Source organism: Drosophila guanche, unplaced genomic scaffold (assembly GCF_900245975.1).
Source record: "Drosophila guanche unplaced genomic scaffold, DGUA_6, whole genome shotgun sequence".
Taxonomy (NCBI): Eukaryota; Metazoa; Arthropoda; class Insecta; order Diptera; family Drosophilidae; genus Drosophila; species Drosophila guanche.
In genome coordinates, this window is record NW_022995744.1 from 7,365,038 (window position 1) to 7,392,309 (window position 27,272).

General features: G+C 48.1%; 11 protein-coding genes across 16 annotated transcripts; 3 read left to right on the plus strand and 8 right to left on the minus strand.

Annotated features, from left to right (window-relative positions):
* Positions 1 to 18: 18 nt before the first annotated feature.
* Positions 19 to 10,671, minus strand: LOC117580004 (C2 domain-containing protein 3). Of its 4 annotated transcripts, none has more exons than XM_034266205.1 (5): positions 9,425 to 10,513; positions 2,968 to 3,777; positions 1,712 to 2,157; positions 1,078 to 1,653; positions 19 to 1,014 (listed from the first exon to the last, which is right to left on the minus strand). In XM_034266205.1, the coding sequence occupies exons 1-5, from the start codon at positions 10,311 to 10,313 to the stop codon at positions 451 to 453; spliced, it is 3,285 nt and encodes a 1,094-aa protein (XP_034122096.1). In that variant the 5' UTR covers positions 10,314 to 10,513; the 3' UTR covers positions 19 to 450. The 4 variants fall into 4 exon arrangements, with proteins under 4 accessions (XP_034122096.1, XP_034122098.1, XP_034122097.1 ...); XM_034266207.1 differs by lacking the exon at positions 9,425 to 10,513 and adding an exon at positions 3,854 to 4,045; XM_034266206.1 differs by lacking the exon at positions 9,425 to 10,513 and adding an exon at positions 3,849 to 4,043.
* LOC117580010 (hippocampus abundant transcript 1 protein) lies at positions 6,066 to 7,243 on the minus strand. The gene is given in 2 exon segments (XM_034266214.1): positions 6,066 to 6,550; positions 6,553 to 7,243. Coding segments are annotated over 2 exon segments (1,125 nt in total). The 5' UTR covers positions 7,229 to 7,243; the 3' UTR covers positions 6,066 to 6,101.
* Positions 7,351 to 8,838, minus strand: LOC117580008 (hippocampus abundant transcript-like protein 1). The gene has a single exon (XM_034266212.1). The coding sequence runs from the start codon at positions 8,759 to 8,761 to the stop codon at positions 7,370 to 7,372; it is 1,392 nt and encodes a 463-aa protein (XP_034122103.1). The 5' UTR covers positions 8,762 to 8,838; the 3' UTR covers positions 7,351 to 7,369.
* A 187-nt stretch (positions 10,672 to 10,858) lies between the features above and the next one.
* LOC117580009 (NADH dehydrogenase [ubiquinone] 1 alpha subcomplex subunit 9, mitochondrial) lies at positions 10,859 to 12,532 on the minus strand. The gene is made up of 4 exons (XM_034266213.1): positions 12,374 to 12,532; positions 11,825 to 12,266; positions 11,401 to 11,766; positions 10,859 to 11,342 (listed from the first exon to the last, which is right to left on the minus strand). The coding sequence occupies exons 1-4, from the start codon at positions 12,411 to 12,413 to the stop codon at positions 10,949 to 10,951; spliced, it is 1,242 nt and encodes a 413-aa protein (XP_034122104.1). The 5' UTR covers positions 12,414 to 12,532; the 3' UTR covers positions 10,859 to 10,948.
* A 380-nt stretch (positions 12,533 to 12,912) lies between these two features.
* LOC117580338 (TOM1-like protein 2) lies at positions 12,913 to 16,553 on the plus strand. Of its 3 annotated transcripts, none has more exons than XM_034266842.1 (6): positions 12,913 to 13,102; positions 14,112 to 14,563; positions 14,633 to 15,387; positions 15,451 to 15,595; positions 15,818 to 15,868; positions 16,057 to 16,553. In XM_034266842.1, the coding sequence occupies exons 1-6, from the start codon at positions 13,036 to 13,038 to the stop codon at positions 16,258 to 16,260; spliced, it is 1,674 nt and encodes a 557-aa protein (XP_034122733.1). In that variant the 5' UTR covers positions 12,913 to 13,035; the 3' UTR covers positions 16,261 to 16,553. The 3 variants fall into 3 exon arrangements, with proteins under 3 accessions (XP_034122733.1, XP_034122734.1, XP_034122735.1); XM_034266843.1 differs by having other exon boundaries at positions 15,451 to 15,586; XM_034266844.1 differs by lacking the exon at positions 15,818 to 15,868.
* Positions 16,554 to 16,588: 35 nt separating this feature from the next.
* Positions 16,589 to 17,619, minus strand: LOC117580343. The gene has a single exon (XM_034266848.1). The coding sequence runs from the start codon at positions 17,546 to 17,548 to the stop codon at positions 16,835 to 16,837; it is 714 nt and encodes a 237-aa protein (XP_034122739.1). The 5' UTR covers positions 17,549 to 17,619; the 3' UTR covers positions 16,589 to 16,834.
* Positions 17,620 to 17,676: 57 nt separating this feature from the next.
* LOC117580344 lies at positions 17,677 to 18,562 on the plus strand. The gene is made up of 3 exons (XM_034266850.1): positions 17,677 to 17,843; positions 17,914 to 17,959; positions 18,096 to 18,562. The coding sequence occupies exons 1-3, from the start codon at positions 17,778 to 17,780 to the stop codon at positions 18,239 to 18,241; spliced, it is 258 nt and encodes an 85-aa protein (XP_034122741.1). The 5' UTR covers positions 17,677 to 17,777; the 3' UTR covers positions 18,242 to 18,562.
* A 2-nt stretch (positions 18,563 to 18,564) lies between these two features.
* Positions 18,565 to 22,178, minus strand: LOC117580337 (polycomb protein PHO). The gene is made up of 2 exons (XM_034266841.1): positions 21,787 to 22,178; positions 18,565 to 21,721 (listed from the first exon to the last, which is right to left on the minus strand). Exon 2 carries the CDS (start codon positions 21,609 to 21,611, stop codon positions 19,476 to 19,478), a length of 2,136 nt encoding a protein of 711 aa, XP_034122732.1. The 5' UTR covers positions 21,612 to 21,721; positions 21,787 to 22,178; the 3' UTR covers positions 18,565 to 19,475.
* Positions 22,179 to 22,352: 174 nt separating this feature from the next.
* LOC117580342 (germinal-center associated nuclear protein) lies at positions 22,353 to 23,851 on the minus strand. Its single transcript, XM_034266847.1, has 4 exons — positions 23,703 to 23,851; positions 23,473 to 23,646; positions 22,880 to 23,416; positions 22,353 to 22,825 (listed from the first exon to the last, which is right to left on the minus strand). The coding sequence occupies exons 1-4, from the start codon at positions 23,768 to 23,770 to the stop codon at positions 22,456 to 22,458; spliced, it is 1,149 nt and encodes a 382-aa protein (XP_034122738.1). The 5' UTR covers positions 23,771 to 23,851; the 3' UTR covers positions 22,353 to 22,455.
* A 15-nt stretch (positions 23,852 to 23,866) lies between these two features.
* LOC117580341 (GDP-D-glucose phosphorylase 1) lies at positions 23,867 to 25,355 on the plus strand. Its single transcript, XM_034266846.1, has 3 exons — positions 23,867 to 24,338; positions 24,403 to 25,105; positions 25,166 to 25,355. Exons 1-3 carry the CDS (start codon positions 23,955 to 23,957, stop codon positions 25,315 to 25,317), a joined length of 1,239 nt encoding a protein of 412 aa, XP_034122737.1. The 5' UTR covers positions 23,867 to 23,954; the 3' UTR covers positions 25,318 to 25,355.
* On the minus strand, positions 25,329 to 26,762 carry LOC117580339 (queuine tRNA-ribosyltransferase accessory subunit 2). Its single transcript, XM_034266845.1, has 2 exons — positions 25,625 to 26,762; positions 25,329 to 25,570 (listed from the first exon to the last, which is right to left on the minus strand). Exons 1-2 carry the CDS (start codon positions 26,689 to 26,691, stop codon positions 25,378 to 25,380), a joined length of 1,260 nt encoding a protein of 419 aa, XP_034122736.1. The 5' UTR covers positions 26,692 to 26,762; the 3' UTR covers positions 25,329 to 25,377.
* Positions 26,763 to 27,272: the final 510 nt, after the last annotated feature.

Genomic DNA, 27,272 nt, shown 5'->3' on the forward strand with positions numbered 1-27,272 from the left:
ACTCTGAAATACTCGCAGTTTGTGTGCACTTTTGCTTTAGCATTTTTATTTAAATTTTCATTAAGTAATAATTTCTAAATACTTAGGTGATTAACACAGTTTCAGAACTAATACATAATAATGCATGTGTGTGGCTTGGGGATCGATTTTCCCCAAACAATATTCAATCAATAATTTGTATTTCAATGGAACGATCGCTGGGTGAGCGACCGTTGATGGTTGGTTTGATTTTATGCTATATAGACAGCCATAAAAAGTTGAATCGAGGCAAAATGGGATGCCAATTTAAGTACAACAGTAAGTGTGTGGGGTGTGCTATAAAGATCCATGTATTATATGGTGTGTAACTAGGTGGTTAACTAGAGCTAACGTTGAGCCTTTATCAACGACAACGTCGAGATGCAGAGAGGGGAAAAGAATTGCCTGACTAATTGTGGGCCCAGGCCTGGGCTATTCCCGGCCACTTTTATTACCTGGACTTTGTGCGGTGGGCGGTGGCGAATTGGGGGGCGTGGGTGTACGCAGGGCCCGCTCAAAGTCGGCCACCAGTTCGTCATCATAGCCTTCCGTCTCTGTCATCTTCCAGCTATCCAGTGCAGCATCCACATCGTACTGCGGAGAGGTCAGAGCCTGCTCCGTGACGTCCACCAGACGAGTGCGCAATCTTTGAGAGATTTGCTCTAGCTCCGTGTACTTTCGTTTAATGGCTTGCCCCAGATGGAGGTGGGTTAACTCCATGGACTGCTCGAACTGATCTATCACGGTTTCCATACTGGTGCCTCCGGGTGCTGGCGGTGGCTCCACGTGTGCCTCGAGGCCCCCTGTTACGCGCCCATTAAAATCCACAATATTGTGCCAGCCACTGGGAAAGGATGGCTCGCCTCCTGGTTTCTTGTGACTGAGATTCAAGGCAGCAAACCCAATGATGGCATCCTCTAACGGAGTGGGTTCGGTGCTGCCACTTTCGTTGCTGGCCGCCTTCTTCCACAGCTTCAGAATGAAGAGCTTCTGGGGCTGCAAAGCGGTAGAAGAGAGAGATGTAAAGTGATTGCAGATTCGTAGATGATTTGGACTCACATTACTAAGGTAATCCGTGCCCACTTCCACCCGGAACTTGGTCCTCCACTGCGGTGTGGTGGACTTCTCCACAACGGGCGTGGCATAGACGAGACCCTCGTGCGACTTGTAGGTTGGACTGTTGCTGTTCAGGGCCTGGAAGGTCACATAGGTGTTGGGCGATTCGTTGGGTGGGAATCGTTGCTTGGCCGCCGCCTGGCGCTTGGCCTGCTTCTTGCCCGATTTGCCATAGCCGGGATTCAGAGGCAATCCTGCTGCTCCCACAATGTGCAAGTCGAAACTAAATTTGCTGGCTGCGGAGGGAGCTGCTCGAGTAGTACTCGGACCTGACCCAATGTCAATAGCTTTCGCGGGTGGTGGAGGCGCAGTCAGTGCATTCTGTAACATGTCCAGCAAATCTGTGGTGCGACTGGTCGTCGGCACTTGATTGTTGTCCTGATCGAAGCCACGCTGCTGCTTCAATTGGGCAATCTGAGACTCACTGCCAATGGCAAGAAGCACCTTGAGCTCGCCCAGCTTCGCCTGCGTCTGCGGATGTACAATGGGAGCCCAGCCATCGATGGAGATGACGGGTAGCTGCAAATAAACGACATTTGTAGACAAATCTGATGATCAATCTGATGCGCTCTCTTACCTTTCCCTTGCACAAATGATTGGTTATGCTGGCGTCCCTATAGGCAATGTAGAACTGATGTAGCGGCAGTCTCACCAGTCCGCCCAGTGGACGCAGCTCCAACACCAGCTGCTGACGATCAACGCTCAGCAGAAACTTCTCATCGTTGATGACGGCGAACTGCTCCTGCAGCTGGAACGATCCCACATCGTTGAGCTTAGACACCAGAGGCTGTGGCTGCCAGAACGGCTGCAGTGAGAGCTCCTGGCAGGCGTTCAAGTCTGTTGGGGATAATTGCTGCAGCTCTCCCGCGTAGATGTAGCCTCGCAGCAGCCGGACCTTAGTTGTCTCTGCCATGAAATTCACGCTGGCCAGTGAGGCTTTCCTGTTGTTGTTTGCTTGAGGGGGTGGCGGAGGTGGTGGCGGTGGTTGAGGCGGGGTCGGAGCTTCCTTTGAATTGTTGTTAACTGTAAGAAAGCGGCAGAAGACCAGGATGCGATTAGCAACCTACAGATTAGTCATAGTTCAACGGACCTTGATCCCCCAACCCCAACCCGATTGTAGCATAAAGATCTGAATCAGCTTCGATCGCGTCTTATCGCCTCGACGACAGTCGGTCAGGGCTTCGAAGCAAGCAAGCGGGTAGAACCGGGTCAAATCGGTTATGGCACGTGCCCAACTGGAAATCGGAGAGCAGACAACGGACATCGGACACTGGGCAACGGAAAACTATTAACTAGAACTGAATTTCTGTCTGGCACAGTGGAAAATATTGAGGAATTTCTATAAATCCTCCTCTATAAGTGCCTATTTAGTTTAACGAGTTCAAACATTTCCATTTGTTCCTCTCAGCTACTTGTGATCTGTGTGTCTACGTGTACCTAACTAAAACAACAAAAGCTCTGCAAAACTGAATAAATACAATATGTGAACAAAATAAACATAAAACACAAGAAAATTGTTTGTTTGTTGTTGTTTGATTTGTTTTGGTTTCTTTTTTTTTGCATCTTTTTCGCAGGTAAAATGAAAATTGCTTATTAATAATTGAAACAGAATGTTGGGCAGCACTTGTACAATGGCGGCGGCCAATAATGTGTCGAGGATTTGCAGGAGGCGGAGGAGTGGTGTCGCTGTGGCAGCTGTATGGTGGTGGTCGTGGTGGTGGTGCGTGTGATAATCGATTTGTTCTGGTTTTATTGGCTGTTGTTTTTGTTGTTTGGGGATCTGCTCTTGCTGTTGTAGGTGGCAGCCACACGACATTAGTCATATATATTCACCTGGGGCGGTTGCTGCTTGATTGGTGCTGCCACTATTGGTGCCACTTTCGTTCTGGTTCTGATTCAGATTGGGAATCTGCTTTGGGTTTTGGTTCGGCTTCTGGCAAGCTGTATTCGAGATATTTTTGTTGGCCAGGCTCCTGGCCGCCAGCTGCTCGTCAAAGCGCAGGCTGATCTTCACATAGATGCTGCCCAGGTGGACGTCGCGCCGCTTTACGGCCACGCACTTGCACTGCTCCAGCAGCGAGGCCTCGTACAGCTCCCTGAGGTGCAGCCGGCCCATGCCCAGCATTTCGTTGAGACAGGTGCCCGGCTCACGCCACCAAATGGTCAGATCCACATAACCCATGTCCTCATTGTCCTTCCAGGCCAGCTGCACCTCGCGCGTCTGCGTCTGACCGAAACGGGTGCACTGCGTCAGGCTCTGGAACTTCTCCGACTCGAACTGCATCACGTGGAACATGGGGTAGCGGGCCACCGACTTGATCAGATCCTCCGACAGCTGGCACTCCACGGTGAAAATGGGACGCACTTCGCTCTGCAGCAACTCCATGCGATGGGTGCCCTCCGGCTGCAGTGTCACCGCCTCCAGGTGCAGCTGCAGCGCATTGCACCGCTGGAAGATCTCCGGCGTGATGACCAGCTCCGTCTCAGCAGTGGACTGCTGCAGCTGGAGTTCCGGCTCCGGCCACAGTGCCTGCTGCTTCTTCAGTTGCTCCAAGGGCTCAGCGGCGGCGGTGGCAAAGAGAGCCACCAGACCCGCGTCCAGCTTCTTCATGGCCTCCATTAGCTCAAGGTTGTTGGTGGTGCCTGAAAGATTAGAAATTTAAATCGTGAGTTTTCTTCCTTTCTCTCGGATCACATGTTTTCTGTGGATTTACAGTACTTTGCAGCGGAAACAAAACCGATCTCCACGACGTGGGCTTTCGAAATGTGGATTGTGTGACAGTCCCGGTCTCGAAACCAAAGCAAAGCTGATGGTGGCGTTGGTGACAGCGGCAGAGTGTGGAAGGGAGACAGACCGCGTAATCGAGTTCTATGCTTTGCTTGGCATTTCTCTCTATTCCGCTCTCACGTGGTCATACGGCTGGCTCCCGCTCTCGCGCATTAGTTCTGCAGAGAGCGGCTACCACGCACTCTGAATACCCTTTGAGGTCTTATTTTTCCCAATTTTATATTAATTTTGATCTGATAATAATATTGCTTATACTTTTTGTCAATTTTTCCATGAACTCTATTGAGAAGACAACTTTGATGTATCAAGTAGATGTACATATATGGATGGCCACTTTGGTAGAGCATTAAGAAACAGACAAAACAGTCCACAAAACTCCTCTCTCTTTTCGCCTAGCCAAAAGCAAAACCAGACCCATATAAATTTTGTGCATACATTTTGGCATTGGCAAAGTTCAGTGACAAAGGAAGTAAAATTTGCCATAAATTCAAGGGCAAAATCCACTAAAACTCATACGCCGTAGTGCTGCCATGCACCACAAACTGTAATCCGCACTAGAAAGGTCAAAAGGCTATCAGGGCTTCCCGCTTTCCCCGCTTGGTAACACGCGAATTTTCGATTGGTTCCAAGATAATTGATAAGAGTTGCTCTGGCATCAGGTTCAATGACATAATTGGAACAGATTGGTAGAGGGTAGACTAGGGAATTCTGCAACCGTTTTATTCCACTCAGCTTTCGCTGACATCAGGGAACATTTACAGCGATAATTAAAACCCATAGAAATTCGCATTAGCTGAGGAATGAAAGAGTGTGAAAGAAAGTGAGATGGGGCACAGTCTCCTCCCCCCTTGCCAATCAAGGCAAGGCTTATCGATATGCCCATCCCACCGTGCTCCAGCCTGTGCTCGTGTAACAACAAAGTATCAGCAATGCAGTAAATGAGAAAACGAAAACTGTTATTTTCTCTCTCATGTATGCTTCCCCTCCTCTATTCCACTTTGAATCATGTTTGTTTCGCATATTTATGTTTGCCTGTAGGCTTCTATACAGATGTAGATTCGTATGTACAATATGTTTTTCTGGGTGGATAAGCAATTCCCGTCCCATTCCGCAGAATTGAAGGCCAATGGCAGAAAAACCCCAGACGTAGCCGGCAACGACGCTGCTCTGCTAAACTTTTGCCACAAAGCAGAACGCGAAAGAGAAACAACAACAAAGTGCAGAGAATTAAGCTTGAAAACATAAAGTGTGATAAATGTTATGTTTCCTCTCTGCTCTCTGGACTTCGATGGGCAGGAGCGGAGTTAAGGTAGCTATAAATGGCATAGCTGGAACGGAAAATCCGTGAGGTGAACTATTTACATAAAAAGTTAATTAACAACTAAAAACTGCTACATTTTTGATTACTTGAAGCTGGAAGGATGCCACAGCTACACCCTCTGATTGTCTAGTGCGCCCCTGGATTACCATTAAATAATATTCATACGTCGCCTGAGAGTCTCTCTTCTCACACTCACACTACCGTTCTCTCTTCCTAGTTTGTACATGTGTATGTGCCGCACGTGTTTTGTATATCACACTATTTCGTGATATTTATGGCGCTGTTTCTCTCTTCGCTTGTACATACATATGTACATGTGTACAAACATATGTACTTATGTGCATACATGTGTATCTTTGGGTTCTTTGCTTTGCTCTTCCCAATGGAAAGTTTTTGGGCCCCTGTCAAACAGAAAATAGAAGATACTAATCGAAAAAGAAAAAGTTTATGTATTTTTATGCCAAGTGATTGGATAGATCTGAGACTATTTCGGGAACAGCAGCAATTGTTAATAAATTACATTTTGCCAAATGTTGGGTTTCAAAGAGGAGCAAAACAAACCCCCGACTCGCTCTTACGTAAGAGTCAACAAACTGTCGTGAATTTTCTGTTTTGAAATAGCAAATTTATAGCAGTATTTATATATAAATAAAATGAAAATGTCGGGAAAGGAAAAACAACAAAAAAAATGCAAAATAAACAGAAGCGGTCGTCGACTGAGAGGCAGAAGATCGACCGATTGGCTGATTTGTTGACGACTACAACTAAACGTTAACCCACTGAAACCCATCGCGAACAAAAAATTCTAAGTATAATCTTTGTTTAATTCTGGATGGATATGGGGACTTAGCTAAAAAATTAAATCACATCCTGTATCTTGGAAAAATTAGGTTTCTTCCCCTTTGACTCCTGTCCCGAGGGCATGACGATTGCCACCAGAATGGCGATGAGCACACAGAAGGCCCCGAACATAAAGGGAGCTGCCACAGTATGCTGCTGAAAGTTGTCTTTATTCGCGGGAAGACCATCACTTTGGACCATGTCGGAGAGATAAAAGGTAATACCGAACACGGCGGGTCCAAGGCCATTGCATAGGCTGGATAACCCAATGATCATGCCCTGCACCGCTGCTTGGCTCTCCGAGTCGTAATATATCGAAGCATATGCGCACAACGCCGGGAAACTAATGGATCCCAGGGCGGCGACAAGGCCCGCCATCCACAAAATCCATTTATCCGAGCCATAAGAAAACAGGAGCAGCTGCAGCATATTCAATCCTAAGCCCACGAGGATCGATCGCTTGGCTCGACGATGAGGCACAGAATCAGGATATCAGAGTCCAAGCGCCGCATTATCCGAAAGGAATTCACTTGCTTCCAGCTGATGCTGGTGCGCCCCTTCGTGGACAGACTCTCCGGGACGGCCAGCCAAACAAACAGCACATCCATCACTGAGATAATTGTGGCGAAGAGCACCACTGCATTGATGCCAAACAGATTCATCAGGAGGTTACCCAAAGCCGGAGATATCACTAGGCTAGTCGCAAATGTCGCCGAGACCATACCGTGAGACCTCAAGCGCTCCTCTGGCGTTGTCACATCAGCCACAAAGGCAAGCACCACCGAGACGGTCACCCCAAAGACACCGCTGAGTGAAGCGATCACGAAGAACCACCAGTTGTGGATGAACATCAACGGATTGGGCAGGCAGGTGAATGTCACCGTCACCAGCAGCAGCACCTTGCGTCCCCAGACATCGGATAGGGCTCCGATCAGCGGTGCCGAGAGGAACGAGATTATACCTTTGATGCCCATGACCAGACCGTTCATAAGAAACGGATTATCCGGAAAGGTTTCCTTCAGCGTGGCTATCATGGGCATCGTCAGCAGGCCCCAGCCGAAGTATTCCAAGAATATTACAATTAGGGCATGATTAACACTCGCCGCTCTGACACCAGAGCTAACTTTCCATCCGATTCTTGGCATCTCAGGCGCAGTCCAGATCTAGACTAACTGGCATCCGAGGGTCTAGTCAAGATCAATTTGCATGCTCTACATACCGTATCTTACGTGATTAACAGGGTGAGCAAATATTCACATTCAAACAGAAATTTTATTTATTTTTCCTTAACAGATTATGGAGTTTCCTCCCGACAATGGTTTCATTTCGTCATCTATTCCATTGGACTTGTATACCTTTTGCTTGTCCACATCTTCCACTATTAATTTGGCTAAAATAAGGGCCAGTAGCACACTTATGGCACCAGCTACAAATGGTAGCCCAATTTGGCTCTTATGAGGCCCATTCGTATCCAGGTTGCAGACATAAAAGAGTATTCCAAAGATGGCTGGTCCCAGGCCCTCGGATAAGTCCATCATGCCCGAGATCAGACCCTGAACAGCTCCCTGATTCTGGGGATGGGTGCGCATAGATGAAAAGACGCAGCAGGAGGATTCCGTGATGGTGCCCGTGGCCGCCATTATTCCAGCCATCCACATCATCCATTTGTGTCTACCAAATCCGTACAGCAGAAGTTGGCATATTTCCAGGACCAGGCCGGTGATGATGGCCCCCCTAGCTCCCAGGAGGTTCATTACGAGGCCCAGCGTCACATTCGCCATGATGCCGAGCACTGCCACAAGACCAACCAACACGGATACTTCCACATTTCCAAAGCCCATATTCAGCGTTAGGTAGAGTGGGACAGACGACTCCTCACCCGCCTCGGGCCAGGTGGAGAGAAAAACAATCAGGCAGATGAGGAGCAAAGTCTTGTCCTTGCGCAACTCTCGCAGAACCACGAATGGATGTGCTCCAGCGTAAGCCGTGTCTGTGGCATGATCATGTTCCAGACTTTCCGGCACTGCGGCCCATATAAACAGGATGTTAATCAGACCAATGGCTGCCGCAAGAGATACGACCACAGGGAGTCCATATTTGTCCATTAGGAGGCTGCCCAATGCAGGTGAGAGGACCATGGCAGCTGCACATGTGGCCGCGACCAGACCAAAGGCCTTCGAACGCTCCTCCTGAGCGGTAACATCAGCCACATAGGCCAGCACCGTAGAGTAGACTGTGCCGCAGACACCACTGATCGTGATTGTGATAAAGAACCACCAATCCTTGATGATTAGCATTGGAATGGGCGAGTAGGTGGCCACCACGGCCATCAACATCAGCGGCTTGCGTCCCCAAATATCGGAGACGGCACCCATCAGTGGGGCCACGATGAACGCCAGCGTTCCCCTGATCCCATAGATCAAACCGTCCATGAGGAAGGCTCTCTCCGCAAATTTTTCGCTCAACTTCACCATAGAGGGCACAGTCAGCAGGCCCCAAGAGAAGTAATGCAGGAATGTCACGATAAGGGCATGGCTAACAGACGGCTGCCCGAAACCCGATTGCGGCATCACACTGAGCAGGCGTTTCTTCCAATTGGATCGAAACATTACGAGCCACCTGCAGTTTCCGACTAACGAGAAAAATGTCAAGAGAAATGCTATGAACCCCTTAGTCATAAATGCAATTTTAACGCTCTAAATTTGCTTGTGTGTTAGCCCATAAATATGTCAGTGATGACGATTTAGCCAGGCCAATAATAACGGTTTATGCGGGGATAATCAAATCTGTCAGAGAGTAAGAGAGCAGCTTAAAGCAAGTTCGTTCCAGAGAAATCTTTCGAATTTAAGAGTACCGTACGTCCCGGTCCCCTCCCGCGTTTGTTATTCATAATAAAATAACAATTCAGCTATAAAAGTCGAAATGAAATTAGAATCTTGGCAAAGCAGGAAATGCTGAAGCAAACACGAGAGAGAAAAGTGCATTCTTTGACCAAAAGAAAACAAATATCCAAACGGAGGGCTATATAGACCGGATGTGAATGGGGGGACAAAGTGCTGACTCTGCTGCATCTAATGACACAGTCGAGTCACGTAGGGATAGCCGACATAAAATGCTTGCAGCGCAGAATTTCGCGGCTTTAATCACAAATTGAATAGCAAAGCAAAGGGTATGCAGAGAGAACTCTCATGTTGTCTCGTTTCCTCACTTCCTGAAACACTAAAGGAGAAAAGGAAACGGCTGCTACCAACAAAAATCTGTCCGTCAGTGTCAACTTCCGTTATATTGCTCTCTTTTAAAAATACACCCAGAGACGCGCACATTCTGCATGCATTACTCACCTGCAATAAGCTCTCCCGGCTGATCCTGCGGCGGCGCTGGCGGCGACTCAGCAGCAGCAACAGCAGAAATGACGCTGGGTCCAGCGCTGGGTGGCGCCGCCTCGGCAAAGAGCATCTTGAAACGCAATTGACTCCCACCGACTCTCAGCTGCTGTTGCTGTTGCACTTGTTCGAACGGGGCACCGATCTCGAGGTGACGATATAAAGCATAAATTTTGGTTTTATGCTCGAAATGGCAATTGACGTAGTTGGCGGCGTATTTACGCAACAGTGACGCCGGCACGAGCAGACGTGTCTGGCCAAGTGGTGCTCCTCCTGCTGCTGTAGGTGGTGCTGCTGCTGCTGCTGCTGTACCTCTGCCAAGAGGATGATCGTAGGCGTGGTCGCTGACGTCACTGACGGCAGCGACAATTTGAATAGAGGGACACTCGCGCAGATGGTCTAAAAATAATGCAAGGCTCTTGCTCCGTACGCAGTACCGTAATTTATAGGTGGTGCATGTATGAGTATTGGTATGCTGCTGTTCGGGATGCTGACTTGACCTTTGCTTCTGATTTCTGTGTTTGCCTGCGCAGAGCTTTTTGTCTCCGTTTCTACCTCTGCCACGGACGTGGGCGTCACAGCTGATGATGCTGACGCCGCTGCCTGCTGTTTCGGGCTTCTCTCCCCACCACACAATTTTCGCGTTTATGCCCGATGGGTGGGAGTAGGACCAGCCCTTCGCTCTGATCGATTTGTCGGTTATGAAACGGATGCAGCTCTCTTCGATTCCTATATGAGCCAGGGGCGATCGGAGGGACTGCTGCTTCTCAGCTGCTGTACACTTATTCGGTTCTTCCTGCTTTTTCACAAACACATTCGACGGCGTCTGTGCATAATCCGTTAGCATAATTATGCACTTGCCATTTTCGTGCCCGGCACACACACACAAACACGATTTGCACTCTCTCACTCACAAACACAAGCAAAAATGAAGCCGCACCGCACGGGTTTACACAGAACAATTTCCTGGCAACTATGTTTGCTTAGCACAGCACACAATTGGAACAATCGACTTTTCCGTACTATAGCTCTCCGGCCATAAATCTGCACGGGCTTAAGGCTGAGGAAAAACTGCTGCAAAAAGCTCACCGTCAGAAGGAAAAACCATTTATTTCCTCTCAGGAACCTGCCAGTATTGCCACCCCACCGCGAAAACTTTGTTTTGATTTTGTGCACCAAAAGTTTATGTCAGATGCTGCACAGAATGTTGCCAATTTAAAATTACCATACAAAATTGTTCGCTAATGTTGCGGTAGAGTGTTGCCGAGTGTTTATAATTTCCGATTACTGTCACATGTGCGCTCTCGTCACTATTTTCGAAAGAGTGGCAGCGCCGTTGCGATTCCACGAAAGCGCTAAAAACTTGTAATTCAAACTGAACGGAATTCCTAGTAGCTTTAATTGTAGACTTCCTTTTATTGACGCATCGCCTTAAACAAGTTTTTACTAAGAATTTCCAATCAACACTCAAGCCAACAACGATTAGGCAAACAAGCGCAGCTCCTCGCGTGCCTCAATGGTCTTGGGTGGCTCCGGTGTCTCGAATTCACCCAACTCGGCATCGTAGTAGAGGGCAGCGCGATACGGACGCAGCTCCCAGGGCACCTGCTGCTCCATGGTAGTCAGCTGAACACCCAAATCCTCCAGAGTGGGCACACCAGGCAGAACCTTGTCGGTGATGCCCTCGCGCTCAATGCGTTCCGGGTGCAGACCGCCAATTGGCGCACCGGGGCATATAAAGCTCGTGAGCTTGGCCTTCATCAGGAAGGTGGGGTCCCAGCGCATGTCGTAACGCTGATAGCCCCAGCGCTTCTGATCCTTGCGCATCAGGCGATGGAACCAATCGACCAGCTCGCTCAGCTGATACCGCTTGGGACTGCAAAGGACTCACAGAATACAGCGGAATTTCCATGGGAGTACTTTCGGATACCTACCCAACAGCTTGGTAGATGCGTCCAGCGGTATCCGGATCCTTCGCTGCGTTGATAATGGCCTGGGCCACATCCGTCACGTACACGGGCTGCTTCACGGTGCGCTCTCCCTTGTACCAGAGCGGCATCGAGCGGAACTGGCGACGCCAGATGTGTGCATAGTAGCGCAAGAAGCGATCCTCCGAGCCGTAGATGTCGGCCGGTCGAATAATTGTGGCATTGGGGAAGGCATCACGCACGCGGAGCTCTCCCTCGTATTTGCTCCTCAGCCACTCACTGCCGCCCTTGACGTACAGGGTCTTGGGATTCGCCTCCACGTTCAGGGACGAGAGATGAATCAATCTCTCTACGCCAGCCTCGCGGCAGATCCTTCAAGAGAGAAACATTAATCATTGAAGGTGGTTATATGCCTCCTTGTGGCACTCACCTGGCAATCCTCTCAGCGCCAGTGACATTGACATCCTTGAACTTGAAGTTCTTGGTCTCGAAGTCGCGGCCAACCAAGTTGATGACCACGTTCGAGTGCTTGACAGCGTTGCGAATGGAAGCGGAATCCTCCAGATTGTAAAAGTGAAACAGCACCTGACCCAGATCGCCGGTGACTTTCAGGCGGATAACCTCAGAGTCCTCACCGCGATAGGGCAGGATCATCTGGGAGCCGGACTTGCCCAGCTTGTTGCACACATAGCGACCCACAAAGCCGGTAGCTCCGAAAACGGTGGCCACGATTCCGTTGAAGCTGCTGCGTCCGCCCGTGCCGCGCTTCATGGCAGCCGGATTGGTGGTCTTCAGGGGGCGTGGCGCATCTTCAGCGGTGGCAGCGTAGCCCCGAAGGCAGAGCACGCCCACGACACCACTGCCATGGTGTTCTACAGTCGGGAATCAACAACAACAACAACGTTAGCAAAGGAAACTAAATTCCATCATTACATAATTTTCGCCAGGCACTTTTTTTGCGGCTCGCCGCATCACTTACTGGCCAGCTGCATGTTCCGGGTTAGTACTAAAGCGGCCATATTGCACCGCACTATACCGAACTAGAGCAAGAATTCCCAATTTCCTAGTTTAAGGCAGAATTTGTTGGTTCAATCGTTGTTTTCCATCAAAAACTTTTCCTAGGGATGTCAAATACATCGATATATGAATATATCGATACATATTTGTGGGTGATTATTTTCTCATTATTTACGATATATTTTGAACATGAGAAGGTTATTTTGGTATATTTCTGACCGTTTAGACGCAGGATAGAATTCCCTGACCGTTTAGGCACAGGAGAGAATATCCCTGAACATCAAAGGAGTATTTATAATAAGTAAAATTCATTTTATAATCGGATTAAATTATTGTTTCAGTTTTAAAAGGCTTTGCAAGCCAGTAATATCAAATAGAACATCGAAATCGAGGAATTTGATTTTAGACTACGGTATATTTTTAGTATATTTTTAATATAAGAAGGTATATTTTTGTTTATTTATGAGGGTCCGACGGTATATCTTATTAATAAATCCGCGGCCACTCTGCTCGAAACGTATAAACATTCTCAGGTGTAAAAGTAAATAATATTTATTGCAAAAACTGGTTATTACATTGGTTAAGACAGAAAACGAAATATACACAGCGAGAGAGCGCACTAAAATGGCTTCATTCTTCAACGTTGGCGCCCTGGGAAATGTTTTCTCCACTCCAATTGGACAGCGCATAGGTGAGTTGAAATGGAAAACGTAAAAAGCTGCTGCGCCACCGCCACTCTGCCCCCCACCTGCTCCTTCCGCTGCACTGCCGGATGTGGGGGTGTGTATATGATTAAATCGTAACATTTTCCACACACAAATGTACATATGTGGGTACAATTGCGCACTTGCCAGTGCCACCCAGAGGCTCAATCATCAAAAACATATCAAATGAGCAGTGTCAGAGGCGTAGCGGTGCCATTGAGGCACTGGAAAATTGAATTTTCACAACTTTCTTTTGGCCTCTTGCTGCGCTGCGTCACTTTCTTGCGGCTCGCTCGAACAGGCAATGAAAACTGATTTGTTGTTGCCACACCATTACTATGGTGAAGACGGTTATCACGCCACACAACCATACCACAGTCCAAAACACAGTGGCATTGGCAAAAAATTGCCTGATAAGATTAGACAGGATAGTGATTAGAGTACAGATGGGATGGGTTTGTCATCGTCAAGCAAGGGAGGGCCATTGACAGGTGCGACAGATAGCAGTGAGGCAATTTGTTGCTTGCGATTATTACACAAAAATGATTATTGGCTTAGGCAACTGAACGCATTTCCCTGTACTTCGTACTTGTACTTGATGCTTCGTACCCCCCCGCTGACACTGCTGCTCCATAGGTAAAGGCAATTAGTCATCGAAGATTCAACCTCTTTTTTTGGTTTTTGCGTTTTGCCTTTGGCGGCTTCCATAGTTACATAAAATAGATGTGTTAATTGGTTTCATTTTTCCTTTGCTTCGCATTTTCGCAGTCATTTCCATACACACAAACATATGTACAAGCAAACGGCATGACTGTGCAATGGTTTGTGCGCTTTTATTGCTTCATCTTGTTTCATTATTAATTTTTTTGCGGTTGCTATATGGGAATGCACCCACCTGTATTTGCGTATGCGTTGCGTTGCTCTGAAATGAAGTCATTGCACTCCTTTATTAGTAATGATAATAAAACTGCTATTCACCCTACTCCTACCACACAGAGGCTGCCACCGATGCAAATCTTGCCTCGGAGAATTGGGCTGCCAATATGGAAATCTGCGACATGATCAACGAATCCTCGGACACGGCCCGCGATGCCATGCGCGCTATACGGAAGCGACTCTCACAGAATGCCGGCAAGAACAATCAAGTGGTGATGTTCACGCTGACAGTTCTAGAGACATGCGTGAAGAACTGCGGCAAGGCATTCCATGTGCTGGTGGCACAGAAGGACTTTATCAACGAATTGGTCAAGCTGATTGGGCCAAAGAACGATCCGCCAGCTGCCATGCAGGAGAAGGTGCTCAGCCTTATACAGATATGGGCGGATGCCTTCAAGAACCAGCCAGACCTCAATGGGGTCACACAGATGTACATGGAGCTGAAGAACAAGGGCATTGAGTTTCCTGTCGCCGATTTGGATGCCATGGCGCCCATCTATACGCCACAGAGGGTAAGATGTCCTTTACTCACATTTAAAGTACGTTTTCTTATGCTCCATTCCCTCTCGCTTCCCTTTTAGAGTGTGCCGGAGGTGCATCCACATCCACAGTTGATGGCTGCCCATACAGTATCGCCGCAGCATGCGGCAGCTGTGGCTGCTGCTGCTGCTGCCGCCGCTGCACCACCCAGCAGCGGTCCATTGCATTTGACGCCAGAGCAGGGAGCGAAGCTGCGATCAGAGCTGGAGATAGTCAGCAACAACATGGCCATCCTGAGCGAAATGCTGAGCGTGCTGAAGCCCGGCCAGGAGTCCACCGACGACTATGCGCTGCTCAACGAGCTCACCTCCACCTGCAAGGAGATGCAGTCGCGCATTGTGGATCTGATTGGACGTGTGCAGGATGACGAGCTGACAGCCGAGTTTCTGCGCATCAACGACGAGCTCAATAATTTGTTCTTGCGCCATCAGCGCTACGAGAAGACTCGCACCCAGGGACTGGGTGGCGGTGCAGTTGTCACCTCGCCCTCGGCAGTGTTGGGCGCCGCCATGGGTCTGCCTGGCGTGGCCCCAGGTACGGGTGCAGTTGTGGCCTCGCTTCCACCGCCACCCTCTGCCACAGGTGCTGTTGCCGTCAGCAATACGCCGCAAAGCGATCAGCTGCTGATCGATTTGATTGAGAGCAGCGAAGAACAGCAGCAGCAGCTACCCCAGAGCTTTGGCCAGCTCAGCCTATCGTCCGGCAGCAACGCTGGAGCTGTAGCAGCCGCACCACGGGGAGCAGCCGCTGCAGATGAGTTCGATATGCTGGCGCAATCGCGCACCGATGGCAACCAGTAAGTTTATTTATGTTTTTACTTGCCTTTTTTATTAACTAAAATCGTTTTTCTTTTGCTTAGCAAAACGGACTTGCTGCGCGACATTCCCTCCGTGGATGCGGCTGCCGGCAGTGTCGGGGCCGTACCCGTGGCCTCACCCTACAAACAAGCACAGAAGCAGCAGCCATCACTAAGGGCAACCGGCGATCCGCCGGTGGTAAGTAAAGTGAGTAATTGTGCCGCCGGCAAGTGATCTAACTAATGGCGTTCGATCCTTTTTTTTCTTACTTTAATATTTATTCCTCGTTTTGGCCATTCATTTATTGATTATAAATTTCAAACATTTGTTTTTGTTTCTATGCAAATTTCGTTTGGTTACGTTCTTCGTTCGTTTCCTCCCTCCCCCACTTTTTGGGTTCTTCTTCTGTGTTTTTGCGCCCCAAAACAGTCGACGAAAGAGAATGAGATCGATGAAATGGAGGCGTGGTTGGGCAGCTCAGTAAGTAGCAAAACAAACAAAAAATCAATTTGCATTTCGACTTTTTCCTAAGCTCATTCACAACACGCACATTTTCGTCCTCGGTTATTCGATTTACATGACTTACTTTTGCTTTTTCTGCTTCTTTCACAACCTTAAACCCCTTTTGCGTGGATCTTGACTAATGTGCGGCTTTATTTTGTCCACAGAAGGAAGTCGATGGCATTGAGGAGCTGACCAGCTCAGAGTTTGACAAATTCCTTGAGGAACGTGCAGCTGCCGCTGAAAATCTTCCAACGATCAATGCTTCGAACTCTGCCGCCAGCACGAATACACAGACAGGACCTGGAGGCGATAGCTTACGAAAGACACCAAAGAAACCGGGCGCCGAGGAGGATCTGCTTGCACTCTGAGTGATCAAACGGCCGGATCCTAAAATCCACTTCACCATCAGCTCGTAATTGTTTACTCTTTCAAACGTTATCCACACCCTAAAACCTAAACATAACTTCTTATATACATAACGTCTATATGATAGCGCATATACATATTAACACACACACACACAAACCTAACACACACTTACCTTATGTACCAGGCTTTTCCTTACTCTTTTTCTTCATTTCAAAGGGTTATGTCTTTTGTGTTTCTTTATTTTTTGTGGAAATTCCAACAACTGCAACGATAACTACGTATACATATGCATGCATAAATATGTAATATATGTATATATATATTATATACTATATATTGTAACTTATTCCAAAAACGATCTTCTGTTGGTCTAATTGTAAGCCACAACACCACCCACATTTACACGTCTATTGCTGGTAATTTAATGTATTATGTTTAAAGTCTATTTGTTGTTTATTTATACATATATACATACATTATAAAGCTAATTTATTTTACAAAATCAAATCAATCGAAATGAAAAAAGAAAAACCGACTCGAACTCAATGAAAGAACTGGGGCTTCGTGGGTGTCCTACGTGTCCTTTTCCATGTCCATAGCCTGCGTGGCGGCAGCAAACTCCTCCTTATCGTCGTCGTCATCGGTGTCTTCATTGCCAGAGTTTTTCTTCTTCTTGGTATGCTTATCGCTGCGCTCCTCCAGCTGTCTCTTCAGATCTCTAATGTGTGCCTTTTTGCTGTTTATGAGTAGAATGAACTTTTTCAGCATTTGTGCCTCCTTTTCTTTCGATGCCGTCACATATTTCTCGTACTCTTCGATCGAGTGTTTGCTTAACCGCTCAAGGTGTGTGGAAGGAGCCGCAGTTGCCGGTTGCTGGCCCAGATCTATGGCTGCATCCAGCAGCTGATAGCAGTTTGACACCTTCTTCAGCGGAATGTCCAGGTACAGCGCCTCATAGCCGTCGCATTTATGCAGTTTGAAGACCTGTTGCTGCTCGTCCTCTTGGGCTATCTCGTAGTCGAATCCGGTCAGTCCCATGTGCGTGGTGAGCGCATTCTTGCATTCGCTGAGAAATACCTCGTACTCCACGTCGAGATCACTGGCGGCACTTCGTATTTCCGTATACTTCAGGCTGCCCCTATAATTTTGGTTGTCGAATGTGGACAGGAATTGAAAATCGACCTCATCATCCAGCCAGTTGCTCCGGGCATAAATGAAGGGCTTTTTATCCACCTGGCTGTGGGACAGTTGGGTGCGTTGAAGCAGCTTCACAACGAAATTTGTCATTGTCCGTTTTAATTATTTCAAAATATTTTGTAAACAATTTGTTGAACAGCTGTTGCCAGAATGAATTTTCCAGTACCATGACCCAAGCACTACACAACACTGGAACTTGGTGTTTTGCGTTATCCAACTCTGTTAATTTAGTATAAATTAAAGAAGGGGAAAAATTAAATTTGAGCACTTAAAACGCGCTAATTTGTGTCTTTAAGTTTTATTGTTTGAATTGATCGAAATGAGCAACATGATTGTCGACAATGTTGTGGAGTTTGCCAGCTACTGGTGGTTCCGATACCTCATGGTGCGTATTCCAGAGAAAAGTCGGTGTTATTCGTGTCGTTAATTGGCTTCATGTTTTTCGATTTCCCCAGGTTACCGAGCTCTATATGGTGGAGAAGTGGGAACGTGTAACGATACGTAAGTATTGGGACAACTCATCTCTCTTCAGCCAAGGGTTTGTCCAATACAATTCGTCATACATTTAGTGCGAATTTTTAGGCTTATCACGAGCGACGCGACGCTTTCTATATTATTGCTCTTCTCTCATTTGCAGACGTGCTCTTTATGGTGCTCTTCTGCGTATTCTGGTACTTCAACTACTCGGTGCTGCTCTCTCTGGCCGGACTAATCTCACCCAACACACTTATTGCCGATATCTTACCCGGAGCGCATCAAGGACAAGGTGTCAAGGTCATATAACCGAACCGCAGCGTGTGTGTTTATACTTCCAATTTTCCAATAATTGAATATCTGCCTGCTGCTGCGTATCTGTTATTGTGCCTATCCACGCGCCAGCTTTATCTAATCCACACATATTCACATCCACCAAGTGTGTTTACACATCAATAACAGCCGAAGAAGGTGTTGGAGTTTCTTTAGTGGATAAGCTAAGCATCAAATTTCAGCCACTAATCGGCCGGCGCACTGTTTAAGCTAGCCTCAGTCTACACACGTACTCCCTGTTGGATGCTTAATAATAGTTAAGAGAATAAATGTGAATGCTAAAGAATGTGCAATTGATGTTGCTTTTGAATTCTTTTCGTGTTTTTATTTGTATAATTTTGAAAGAGGTATTCCCTTGTTTATGCCGCGACTCTGGTTAAGTTGTACAATCGAATTGAAGTGTTTTCCATTTTGTGAATTACATTTAGGCGCTACAAAAATTTACTCCTGCTCTGCTTCTGTTCTATTTTAAACGTTACTTTGCAGTTCAATGCTCTAAGTGTTACATTTCATTACAAAAATATATGTAGATAGCCTATGGGAGGGTTGTAGGTTGTAGGTTTTGCGTATGTTTATGCGTATTAAATATTGTAGGGTAACGCGCCCCGCGTTGTGTGTAGAAATATTGTATGGTTGTGTGTGTGCGCAGTGTTTTGTTATTCGAGTGAAGACTGCACACGAATAGATCCACAACTCGGATGCCATAATGCATCCGGTTGCGGATGGTAGTAAAATTAGTACATATAGTGATAGTGATAGCTATTTTGTGGGGGGGTTTTACGGGCCTTAGGGCACTTAAAACTATGCTTACATATCTAGACGATCGACTGATCGATCGATCCTCCATTTATTCATCCATGTCCATGGCTTCACACACCTACTACGTATCCAATTTAAGAAAAGAACTTACTTAGGAGTTGCGTTTGTAGAGGAGCAGCATGCGGACGGCGTCCCACGCTCCGCAGACTCTCCGCCACATAGATTACAAGAATAAACTCCGCCATGCATAGACTAATGGCCCTGATCTATAACTAACTGTACACGTGGGTTGGTTGGTTGGTTTGTTGCTTGCTTATCCGCCAGATAATATCTATTATCTGGCCAGATAATACACGCTCGCTTGCGACTTGATAAAGTGCCCGGGAACTGGGGCCAGTCTTCTCACTCAGGCCACGGTTCTACTGAGGGACACATTGATGGTCACTGATAGTTAGGATGTGGTCGACGTACCATCCAGCAGCACCGATCCCATCTCCTCGTTCTGCTCCACGTACACCAGTCGCGGATCCTCGCCAAATTCCAAACGCCCGTAACGTGCCACCAGCGGCGTCTTGTTGTTGACCTGCGGAGATGACTTACTGTTGACCTGCGGTGCCCGGGGCCACTTGCGCTTGGGCTTGGTGTGCGTCAGCATGTGCGACTTGAGGTTCGTCGACTGTGCAAAGCACTTGGAGCAGCCATCAATGGGACAATGGTAGGGGCGATCGCCGGTGTGTATTCTGACGTGGGTGCGCAGATTGAAGTCGAGGGAGAAACGCTTGCCGCAGCCCTCGAAGGTACACTCGAATGGCTTCTCGCCAGTGTGCACCAGCTGGTGGCGCTTAAGCTTGGAGCTCTCCACAAAACTCTTGCCGCAAACATTGCACACATGACCGCGCGGACCGTGCGTATGCATGTGCTTCCGCATGGCCGAGTGATTCCTGAACTCCTTGTTGCAGCCGCGATGGGTGCACCGAAACTTTGGCTCCTCGTCCTCTTCGGCAGCGGCTCCTGCAGCGGCACCGTCGGCCGTCTGACTGCTGGCAGCCACTTGGTTGGCAAGACTGGCTGCTGTTTTGGTCATCGTGGTGGCTCGCGGGCGTGCCAAAATTCTGGGAGTCACCAGCGGTGGTGGTTGCGACGCCGCATTCAATCCTACGACAGGTGCAGAGGCGATGCTTAGTTGCCTTTTAGCGGCCTTGGCCTGCGACCCTGTGCTGCTTTTCAGTCGCACATTTGTGCTGCTGTTCTGTAGCACCAGCTTTGGTAGCGACAGCTGGGCTGCTGTTGGGCAGCGGCTTGTCTTCGTGCCGCCCGTCATCGCCTGAGGTGGTGGTGGTGCGGCAGCTGGGACTGGTATCAACTCCACGTTGTGGGGCATATTCTCGATGAGTTCAATTGAGCCGTATGCCTCATCCAGATGGTTATCGGCGTAGATGAACTGCTCACTCAGCGGCTGGCTGTCTTCCTCGCCCTTCACATCGCCCATAAATGCATTGACCACCTCCTCCACATCCGTTACTGCCGATGCGCTGAAGGGATCCGGCAGGATGACGTATTCATTGCCGATGCCATCGCTGAGGACATCGTGATGCATGTTGTTGCTGATTATGTGCTCATCGATGATGAGTTTTGGCATATTGGAGGAGGAGGCTTCAGTGCTGGTTGATGAGGACACCACGGGATGGACCACAGACACTTGGGGGTCGTCCAAGTCCTCCTCCTCCTCTTCCTCGTCCTCCGAGTTGAGGGACGACCAGAGCGTTACATTGAACTCATCCTGGGTGATGCGAATGGGTACCTTGGTCTGCTTCCAGCGCTTTGTGGCGGCACTGGCCCGTCGCTCCACGCGACTACTGTTGCCGAAGAGCTTCAGGTCCTTGAAATCCTGGGCATTGGAGCTGTTTGAGTCCTCCGCTGTTTTCATGTAAAAGTCGCTCTCCAGCTGCTCCTCCTTGATGTTGGTGGCCTCGAGGGTGGTCAACACTTCGGAGGCTATTTCGAAGGCATTCGTCATGGCCGGTACCGCATCCGACTCCTCGTCCGCATCCTCCTCGTCACCATCGCAGGAGGACGACATACGCATCGCATCTTCATCTATGTAGTCTTCATCCTCGCTGGTCTGCTGCATTATAATTGGCGGTGGCACGGCATCTGCCTCGGCCACGGCCCCTGAGGTAAACCTACCTAGACGATCCACCGCCGGGTAGTATTCGTAAACATCGCCCGATATGAAGAACTCTCCTGTGTCCACAACAATATTTGTCTCATCTTCGTAGTCGTCGATGATCTCCTCGATGAGGAAACTCTCGCTGCCGCCACCCGCTGGCTGCAGCACGCTGGTGTACGGCTCATGGTCCACGATTGCTGTTGGCGGCTGCTGCAAGACCTGTGTGAAATACATCGACGATGCATTCGTGCCGTGGCCAGACGAGGAGGATGAGGAGGTCATGGGCAGGGGCACTGCCGCCGCAGCAAGCGATAGGTTCTTCACAATGGGTGCCCGGAGTTGGTGCTGATGCTGCAGTTGGAGTTGGGGCGGAAAGTTGCCGCCACCAACGCCGACGCTGTGGTGATGACTTGTCATCGCTGTTCCGTCTTTCTTGGGCCCTCTGCTTTGTGTGTGTGTATATATTGCACGGTGCGGTGCGCGTGTGTGTGTTGGCGCGCGTCTGTGTGTGCGCTGTTTGGTGGCCACTGCGAATTGGCAATTAGTACTTCGCAATTTTCCACTGTCTATACGCAGAATATAAAAAACATACCCGTTCAATTGCGTACCGTACCAGGCTGATGCTGGCTGGACTGGGCTTCTTTTTGTCGGTATTTGTGTTTTCCCTCCTCTACGACTTCCCTATTGTCATTAGTGCTGCGTGGGGCTGCGCGACGGCAGCAGCAGACGTCGCTTGGCTTTGTTGCTCGTTTCGACCTTCACGCTGTTGCCTGGCACTTGATTATTGCACAAATAGGATCCAGCTGGATCAATTGTTTGGCAACAATGTAAATGTTTTGAATTTTGCCGGTAAATATGGCGGAATTGTATTTTCCAAAAACTTTCTCTTGCGTACACTTTTTGTTGGTGTTGGTTAGACAGCGTCCGACACCCGCCTCGAATGCAACCCTGTGCGTATATGTATATGTGCTTTGTGCATATGTATGTACGTATGAAGATGTGCTGTGCGCACATATTCAAAAGTGTAATATTTATGCAAATAGTCGATGCACAATAATGCTGGTAGGTATATAATTTCGAATTTTTATTATTGAATCACGGAATCATTATCCATGGAAAAATGTACTATTCATTCTGACTATCGATAACGATATATTCTTTTTCCAGGGTTGCCCATTAATTTATACTCACATATCTCTTAAAAATAAATTAACAAAATCGTTTCATTTCATATCTTATTATTTAGATCCACTGCTCTAGCTCAAGTGAATTTTTTAAGAAGTAAAACTTCTGGCAAATAAACCTTTTTCAGTTTGGAGTCAACAAACGGTTCATGCTGCTCCTTAATTGTCTCAGCAGAGTTTATAAAATCAGACTTTTTGAATAGCACTGCCTTGGGGACATTGCCAATTCCGGGTATATACAGTAGCTTTGTTTCTTCGGGGTTCTTAAACACCGACCTACTACACAGCACCGGCTCACGCTCAAGTTCCTTGCTCACTTCCAGGCCGTAGTGGCGGCACTGCTGGGTCAAATGCTCCGGCGAACCGAATAACATCACACGCAACAAGTACGAACCCGGCACATTGAACTGCTTATTGTAGGCATGCGTAAACATTTGAAGAATCCGTCTAGAAGTAGTCATATGTCAGCTTTTATAGAAAATCGTTCATGGTGCGCCGTACCTTCGTATTATCTGTAACTTTGTGGCGGCCAAGGCACAGAGTATGTGCGGAAGTTTGGGCAATGCTAAGAGGACGCGGTAGAGATTTCCCTGGTGGTAGGAAAGGCTCATCTGAAAGCTGAGCTTAAAAGTTGGATCCTGGCGCACATGCTCTGGTAAGGTTAGGCCCCGCTCCAGGGATTCCGGGCAGCCCAAATTGAACACTTGATACACAGACTCGATGAAACAGCGTCGTTGGAGATCACGAATTGTAGGACTTGGGGCCGTTTCATCCTCTTCAAAAGTCTTGTAGCAGCAGAGCACTCCAGTGAGACACTCCTGCAGATGCTGGTTGCATATCTTTGCATCAAACATATCAATTGGTTCGACACACAGACGGTACCGGCTGTACGCCAGAAACATCACAATTGGCTCCAGAAGTTTTGCAGTATGTTGCGCATCCAACATCTGAATGACAATCTCGCGACGCACAGCACGCAAGCGATCGAAAATAAAATCGTAGGCCATGCGGTAGGGCACTCGGTTATCCATTACAATGCTGTAAGAGGCAAGTGATCAACAGACTAATTATATATGTAAATCCAAAATACCAACTCTTTTAGGAGATACTCAACGGTCCTGGTCAAACATTGCACCGTGCGCATATCCTCTCTCTTGGGCATTTTGACGTCAGCGGCAGAGCGTGTAAATTCCTTTACCAGAATACCGGGGACGTTCTTCTGACCATTCTTGAGTTCAAAGAAGTGAAGCATTCTCTCGCGCACCCGCCTGTTAGCAAAGTGAATAGTTAATCTTAGCCCGTCGGAGCAAGGATGGAACCTAACATTTTAATCTCGCCATCGGGACAGAATTCTTCACAGGTGCCTTGTATCTTGGCCATAATGCTCCGCATTATATTCCGGCAAGGGCAAACCACCGACTTTGGTTATTGAGCAGTTAAATAAAAGGAATTAAAAATAAAAACTACTCGAATGCCGATAACTTTACAAACAGCTGAGCCGTGTCCGAGCGGATAGAGTTGTCAGAGACACAAATTCTAAAATGTAAATTAATATTCCTCTTAAAATTCACCCAATATGTACTCTCGCACTCTAAGAAAATTAACACAAATCAATTGCGATTCTTGGAGACTGCTCAGTAGCTTTCGGCGAGTTGCGGCTACAGAATTGAGTCGGAGGAGGCATTGTTGGAGAAGCGTGGTAGCTCTGCCAGTATTTGTTGTTGCGCGCTCTGTTGCTTGCAAGGTGGCCATGGCGAAGGAGGAGGAAAACCCAAAAAGGAAACGCACCCAAAGCAAAGCAAAGTACGTGACGACCATTCAGGGGAAAGCGCCACACTACCTTAATTCACTCAAGGTGAGATGGGAGCAGCTTCACGAGATTCCCGGCATCTTTGCCTACCAACTGCAGAAAACGCGCCCAAATCGTGTGCTGCCAGGAAAGTACAAGTTCTACGCGGAGGTAAATGGAAACCCACAAATAGAAAACAATTGGTTACATTTCCACCTGATTTCTCCATGCCTAGCTTAATCCGGATCGTACGCTGAAGCGCCGCATCCCACAAACCATTGAGAACCTCAATCCAACGTTCAAGCCAAAGCAGTTCAACTTCAACAAAGTGGACGCCCTGGAAGTGATGATGACAATCGATGACGTTGACAAAACCGAAGTGCAGATGATTGTCAACAGGAGCCCCCTTACCAGGTTTCACACGGTGGTCTGTCCCGACGTGAAGAACAATCTGGTGCAACGAATTACTGCGCATTCGCTGAAGTTTTGCATCAACTTCATGCGAGGCCTAGACGACATCGACATTCGGATGGGCTATAATAGTCCTGGTGCCCTGGCTTCTGTGAATCACCTACACTTCCATCTGCTGCACCTGCCCCAGGATTTGTACATTAACCACGTGGAGCTGGAGGAGCTGGCTGGTGGCTATGTGTATCGCTTAAGCAAGTCAATGCCCACCGAGGCAATCTGTGTGATCTTCGAGGCGAATGACGATGAGGCAGAGGTGCAAGAGAAGGTCAACAATCTGCACAAGCTCGCCGATTGGATGTGTGGGCAAAATATACCCCACAATCTCTTCATCACCCCGGACCGCCGACCTGGCAAGCGCGGTAACGTGCAGGTTTTTGTGTTTGCGCGATCCCAATACTGCGTGAACAAAGATTTGGCCGAATTTAATGTGGGATTCTGCGAATTGGCTGGATACATTCCCGTGGGAGGTAACCGTTTTCAATGTTTCAATCCATCCAAACAATTTATAAGCATTCTTACATCCACAGACTCGGACAAATTGGAGAATCTTACAGAGCCGATGGTTATAAAACGAATTCGTGAGATCACTGGCACAGCCCCTCAGGCGGTATACACGCGAATGAAGCAGATAGTGAACGGAGAGGATCAGTCGATTTGGGAACAGCCTTTAACCATATGAAACGTTTGCAATAGAGACCAAGAGGCTATTTATTTATACTAAATCTACTCCTTATTTAAGTCACACGGCAGCTGCGGCGAATCCTTTGCCCATTGTTGCTTTGCTAATTACTTTGCGGTTGGGTGCGATGCCATAATCCACCTGGGAGTCGCCGTTCTGCCGCCTAACCAGCTCCGTCAGCTGCTGCAGGCCGTCGCTGGCTATGCTCTGCCTTATAGCCTCAAAGAAGGCCAAGTAATGATGCAGATTGTGGCTGCAAAAGGACAGAGATTAATCATTGAGACAGGGGTTTCAATATTTCACTTACATCATAAGTAGAATGGGACCCAGCAGCTCGTTGGTCTTGTACAGATGATGGAGGTAGGCACGCGTGTGTTTCTTGCAGCTCAGGCAGTCGCATTTTTTCAGCAGCGGCGTGAAATCCTCCTTGTTTGCATCATCCGTTATGTCCAGAAAGGGAACGTGCACGACGGCATCAGCATCCTGGGCAAAAGTAAACGTCAAGGCCTTAAAGTTGACTGCCGCACAATAAGCATATGAAGTGTCGAATAGATCCATGCCCAGGCCAATCAGCTCCAGCGTGGTCAAGGGTGTATAGGCACCCGGCACCATTCGTGGCTTGCCCTCCTCCAGCTGCCCCACACAATGCTGGACAATGGGCAACAGCTTGGATGCATCCAGTGTGGTGGCAGCCAAGCCATTCGTGTGGAATCCCTCAAAGACATAGCCGCCATAGCTGTCTGCGGGCTGTTCGTGGGCATGTTTTATGGACTGCGTCCGGGCAAATGTGTTGTAGCCGCCCACAATAGGCGCCAGCAGGGCAGACTCCACTTTGCTCTTGTTCTCGTAGATGTATTGCATGAACTTCTCGGTGCGATCCACGGATTTCTGAACACGTTTCTTGGAGCTATCTGCATTAGTGTCTGCGTCGCACAGCCCCTGGTAGATGTCTGGCTTAAGGCTAGCCACCATTTCCATGTACCGCTGGGGCGAAAGCGACTCTTTGCCGCGGCGCGTGAACAGCGGCTGTATGTCCCGGTCGTTTCCACCTGCCGGCGTCATCTCGCAAGGATCCCGCAGCAGTAGCACATTCAAGTGTCCGGGAAATCCCACATAATCGCTCAGTCCCCGATCTGCTCTGTTCCACTGGGCCAGCGCCTCCGTCATTTGGTCGATGGTCGACAGGGTAAACTGCAGAACCTGTGGCTTCCTCGTCACATGGCTCTCAAAGACGTCGGCGGACAGACACGGAATGCTGCCGCCTTTTGTTGTTTGCATTAGCAACGGTGTCCGCTGCTCTGGTGCTCCATCCTTTATGTGCAGCTGGCCCAGACGCCCACCGTTCTTGGTGAGGCTCTCTATAACGAATTTCATAGCGGTTTCCCTTGGTTTTATTAATTTTTATTTTATTGGTCGCCACACCAGTGTTGTCCCTTCGAAATATACCGAAACATAGCATCTCGTTTTTAACATATGCCGTAAATATACCGAGTGTGTCCAAGATCGGAAGTCAAATTTCTTGATTTCGATGTTCGCTTTAATATTATTTGCTGGATGGAACTCTTAGCCCTCAAAATATAATTTTATCCGATTGATGTATGAATTTTCCACAAGATTGGATTGCTTACAAAATAAAGAGCTAAGAGAAAAGCAAAGCAAAAACTAAGTTCCCTTTCCGCAGCATGTTGCTGGTCCATACAAATTTATGTTGCCCACTGTATGCGTGTTCGCTTTTGCTAGCTTTTTGGGCCTGGGCTCCATCTGGGCGCTTTGAGTGGATAATTTTTTTATATTTTGATGCGCAGCGCACTTGGAATTGTTGTCATTTTTTTGTTGTTTTTCAGTTATGAATATTCTCGCTTGCTCGCACTTGTGGCAATGAATACAATACATGCATATGGATGTTGTCGTTTTCCTCAAATTGTGTGTTTCTGTTCCGTTCTCTTCGCGTCGTT

What these genes read in the sequence shown, in the direction of transcription:
- LOC117580344 (XM_034266850.1), top strand. Translation starts at nt 17,778, where the DNA reads ATGAGCAACATGATTGTCGACAATGTTGTGGAGTTTGCCAGCTACTGG. An exon ending in GGTGGTTCCGATACCTCATG is followed by an intron (nt 17,844 to 17,913) that starts GTGCGTATTCCA and finishes CGATTTCCCCAG; the next exon opens with GTTACCGAGCTCTATATGGT. An exon ending in GTGGGAACGTGTAACGATAC is followed by an intron (nt 17,960 to 18,095) that starts GTAAGTATTGGG and finishes TCTCATTTGCAG; the next exon opens with ACGTGCTCTTTATGGTGCTC.
- LOC117580338 (XM_034266842.1), top strand. Translation starts at nt 13,036, where the DNA reads ATGGCTTCATTCTTCAACGTTGGCGCCCTGGGAAATGTTTTCTCCACT. An exon ending in TCCAATTGGACAGCGCATAG is followed by an intron (nt 13,103 to 14,111) that starts GTGAGTTGAAAT and finishes CCTACCACACAG; the next exon opens with AGGCTGCCACCGATGCAAAT. An exon ending in ATCCGCCGGTGGTAAGTAAA is followed by an intron (nt 15,596 to 15,817) that starts GTGAGTAATTGT and finishes GCCCCAAAACAG; the next exon opens with TCGACGAAAGAGAATGAGAT.
- LOC117580343 (XM_034266848.1), bottom strand. Translation starts at nt 17,548, where the DNA reads ATGACAAATTTCGTTGTGAAGCTGCTTCAACGCACCCAACTGTCCCAC.
- LOC117580004 (XM_034266205.1), bottom strand. Translation starts at nt 10,313, where the DNA reads ATGCTAACGGATTATGCACAGACGCCGTCGAATGTGTTTGTGAAAAAG. An exon ending in TCAAGCAGCAACCGCCCCAG is followed by an intron (nt 2,158 to 2,967) that starts GTGAATATATAT and finishes GCTTTCTTACAG; the next exon opens with TTAACAACAATTCAAAGGAA. An exon ending in GCACGGATTACCTTAGTAAT is followed by an intron (nt 1,015 to 1,077) that starts GTGAGTCCAAAT and finishes ACCGCTTTGCAG; the next exon opens with CCCCAGAAGCTCTTCATTCT.
- LOC117580008 (XM_034266212.1), bottom strand. Translation starts at nt 8,761, where the DNA reads ATGACTAAGGGGTTCATAGCATTTCTCTTGACATTTTTCTCGTTAGTC.
- LOC117580337 (XM_034266841.1), bottom strand. Translation starts at nt 21,611, where the DNA reads ATGACAAGTCATCACCACAGCGTCGGCGTTGGTGGCGGCAACTTTCCG.
- LOC117580342 (XM_034266847.1), bottom strand. Translation starts at nt 23,770, where the DNA reads ATGCGGAGCATTATGGCCAAGATACAAGGCACCTGTGAAGAATTCTGT. An exon ending in CCCGATGGCGAGATTAAAAT is followed by an intron (nt 23,647 to 23,702) that starts GTTAGGTTCCAT and finishes CTTTGCTAACAG; the next exon opens with GCGGGTGCGCGAGAGAATGC. An exon ending in AAGTTACAGATAATACGAAG is followed by an intron (nt 22,826 to 22,879) that starts GTACGGCGCACC and finishes GACTACTTCTAG; the next exon opens with ACGGATTCTTCAAATGTTTA.
- LOC117580341 (XM_034266846.1), top strand. Translation starts at nt 23,955, where the DNA reads ATGTACTCTCGCACTCTAAGAAAATTAACACAAATCAATTGCGATTCT. An exon ending in AGTACAAGTTCTACGCGGAG is followed by an intron (nt 24,339 to 24,402) that starts GTAAATGGAAAC and finishes CTCCATGCCTAG; the next exon opens with CTTAATCCGGATCGTACGCT. An exon ending in TGGATACATTCCCGTGGGAG is followed by an intron (nt 25,106 to 25,165) that starts GTAACCGTTTTC and finishes TTACATCCACAG; the next exon opens with ACTCGGACAAATTGGAGAAT.
- LOC117580339 (XM_034266845.1), bottom strand. Translation starts at nt 26,691, where the DNA reads ATGAAATTCGTTATAGAGAGCCTCACCAAGAACGGTGGGCGTCTGGGC. An exon ending in GGTCCCATTCTACTTATGAT is followed by an intron (nt 25,571 to 25,624) that starts GTAAGTGAAATA and finishes GTCCTTTTGCAG; the next exon opens with CCACAATCTGCATCATTACT.
- LOC117580009 (XM_034266213.1), bottom strand. Translation starts at nt 12,413, where the DNA reads ATGGCCGCTTTAGTACTAACCCGGAACATGCAGCTGGCCA. An exon ending in CCGGAACATGCAGCTGGCCA is followed by an intron (nt 12,267 to 12,373) that starts GTAAGTGATGCG and finishes TCCCGACTGTAG; the next exon opens with AACACCATGGCAGTGGTGTC. An exon ending in GGCGCTGAGAGGATTGCCAG is followed by an intron (nt 11,767 to 11,824) that starts GTGAGTGCCACA and finishes TCTCTCTTGAAG; the next exon opens with GATCTGCCGCGAGGCTGGCG.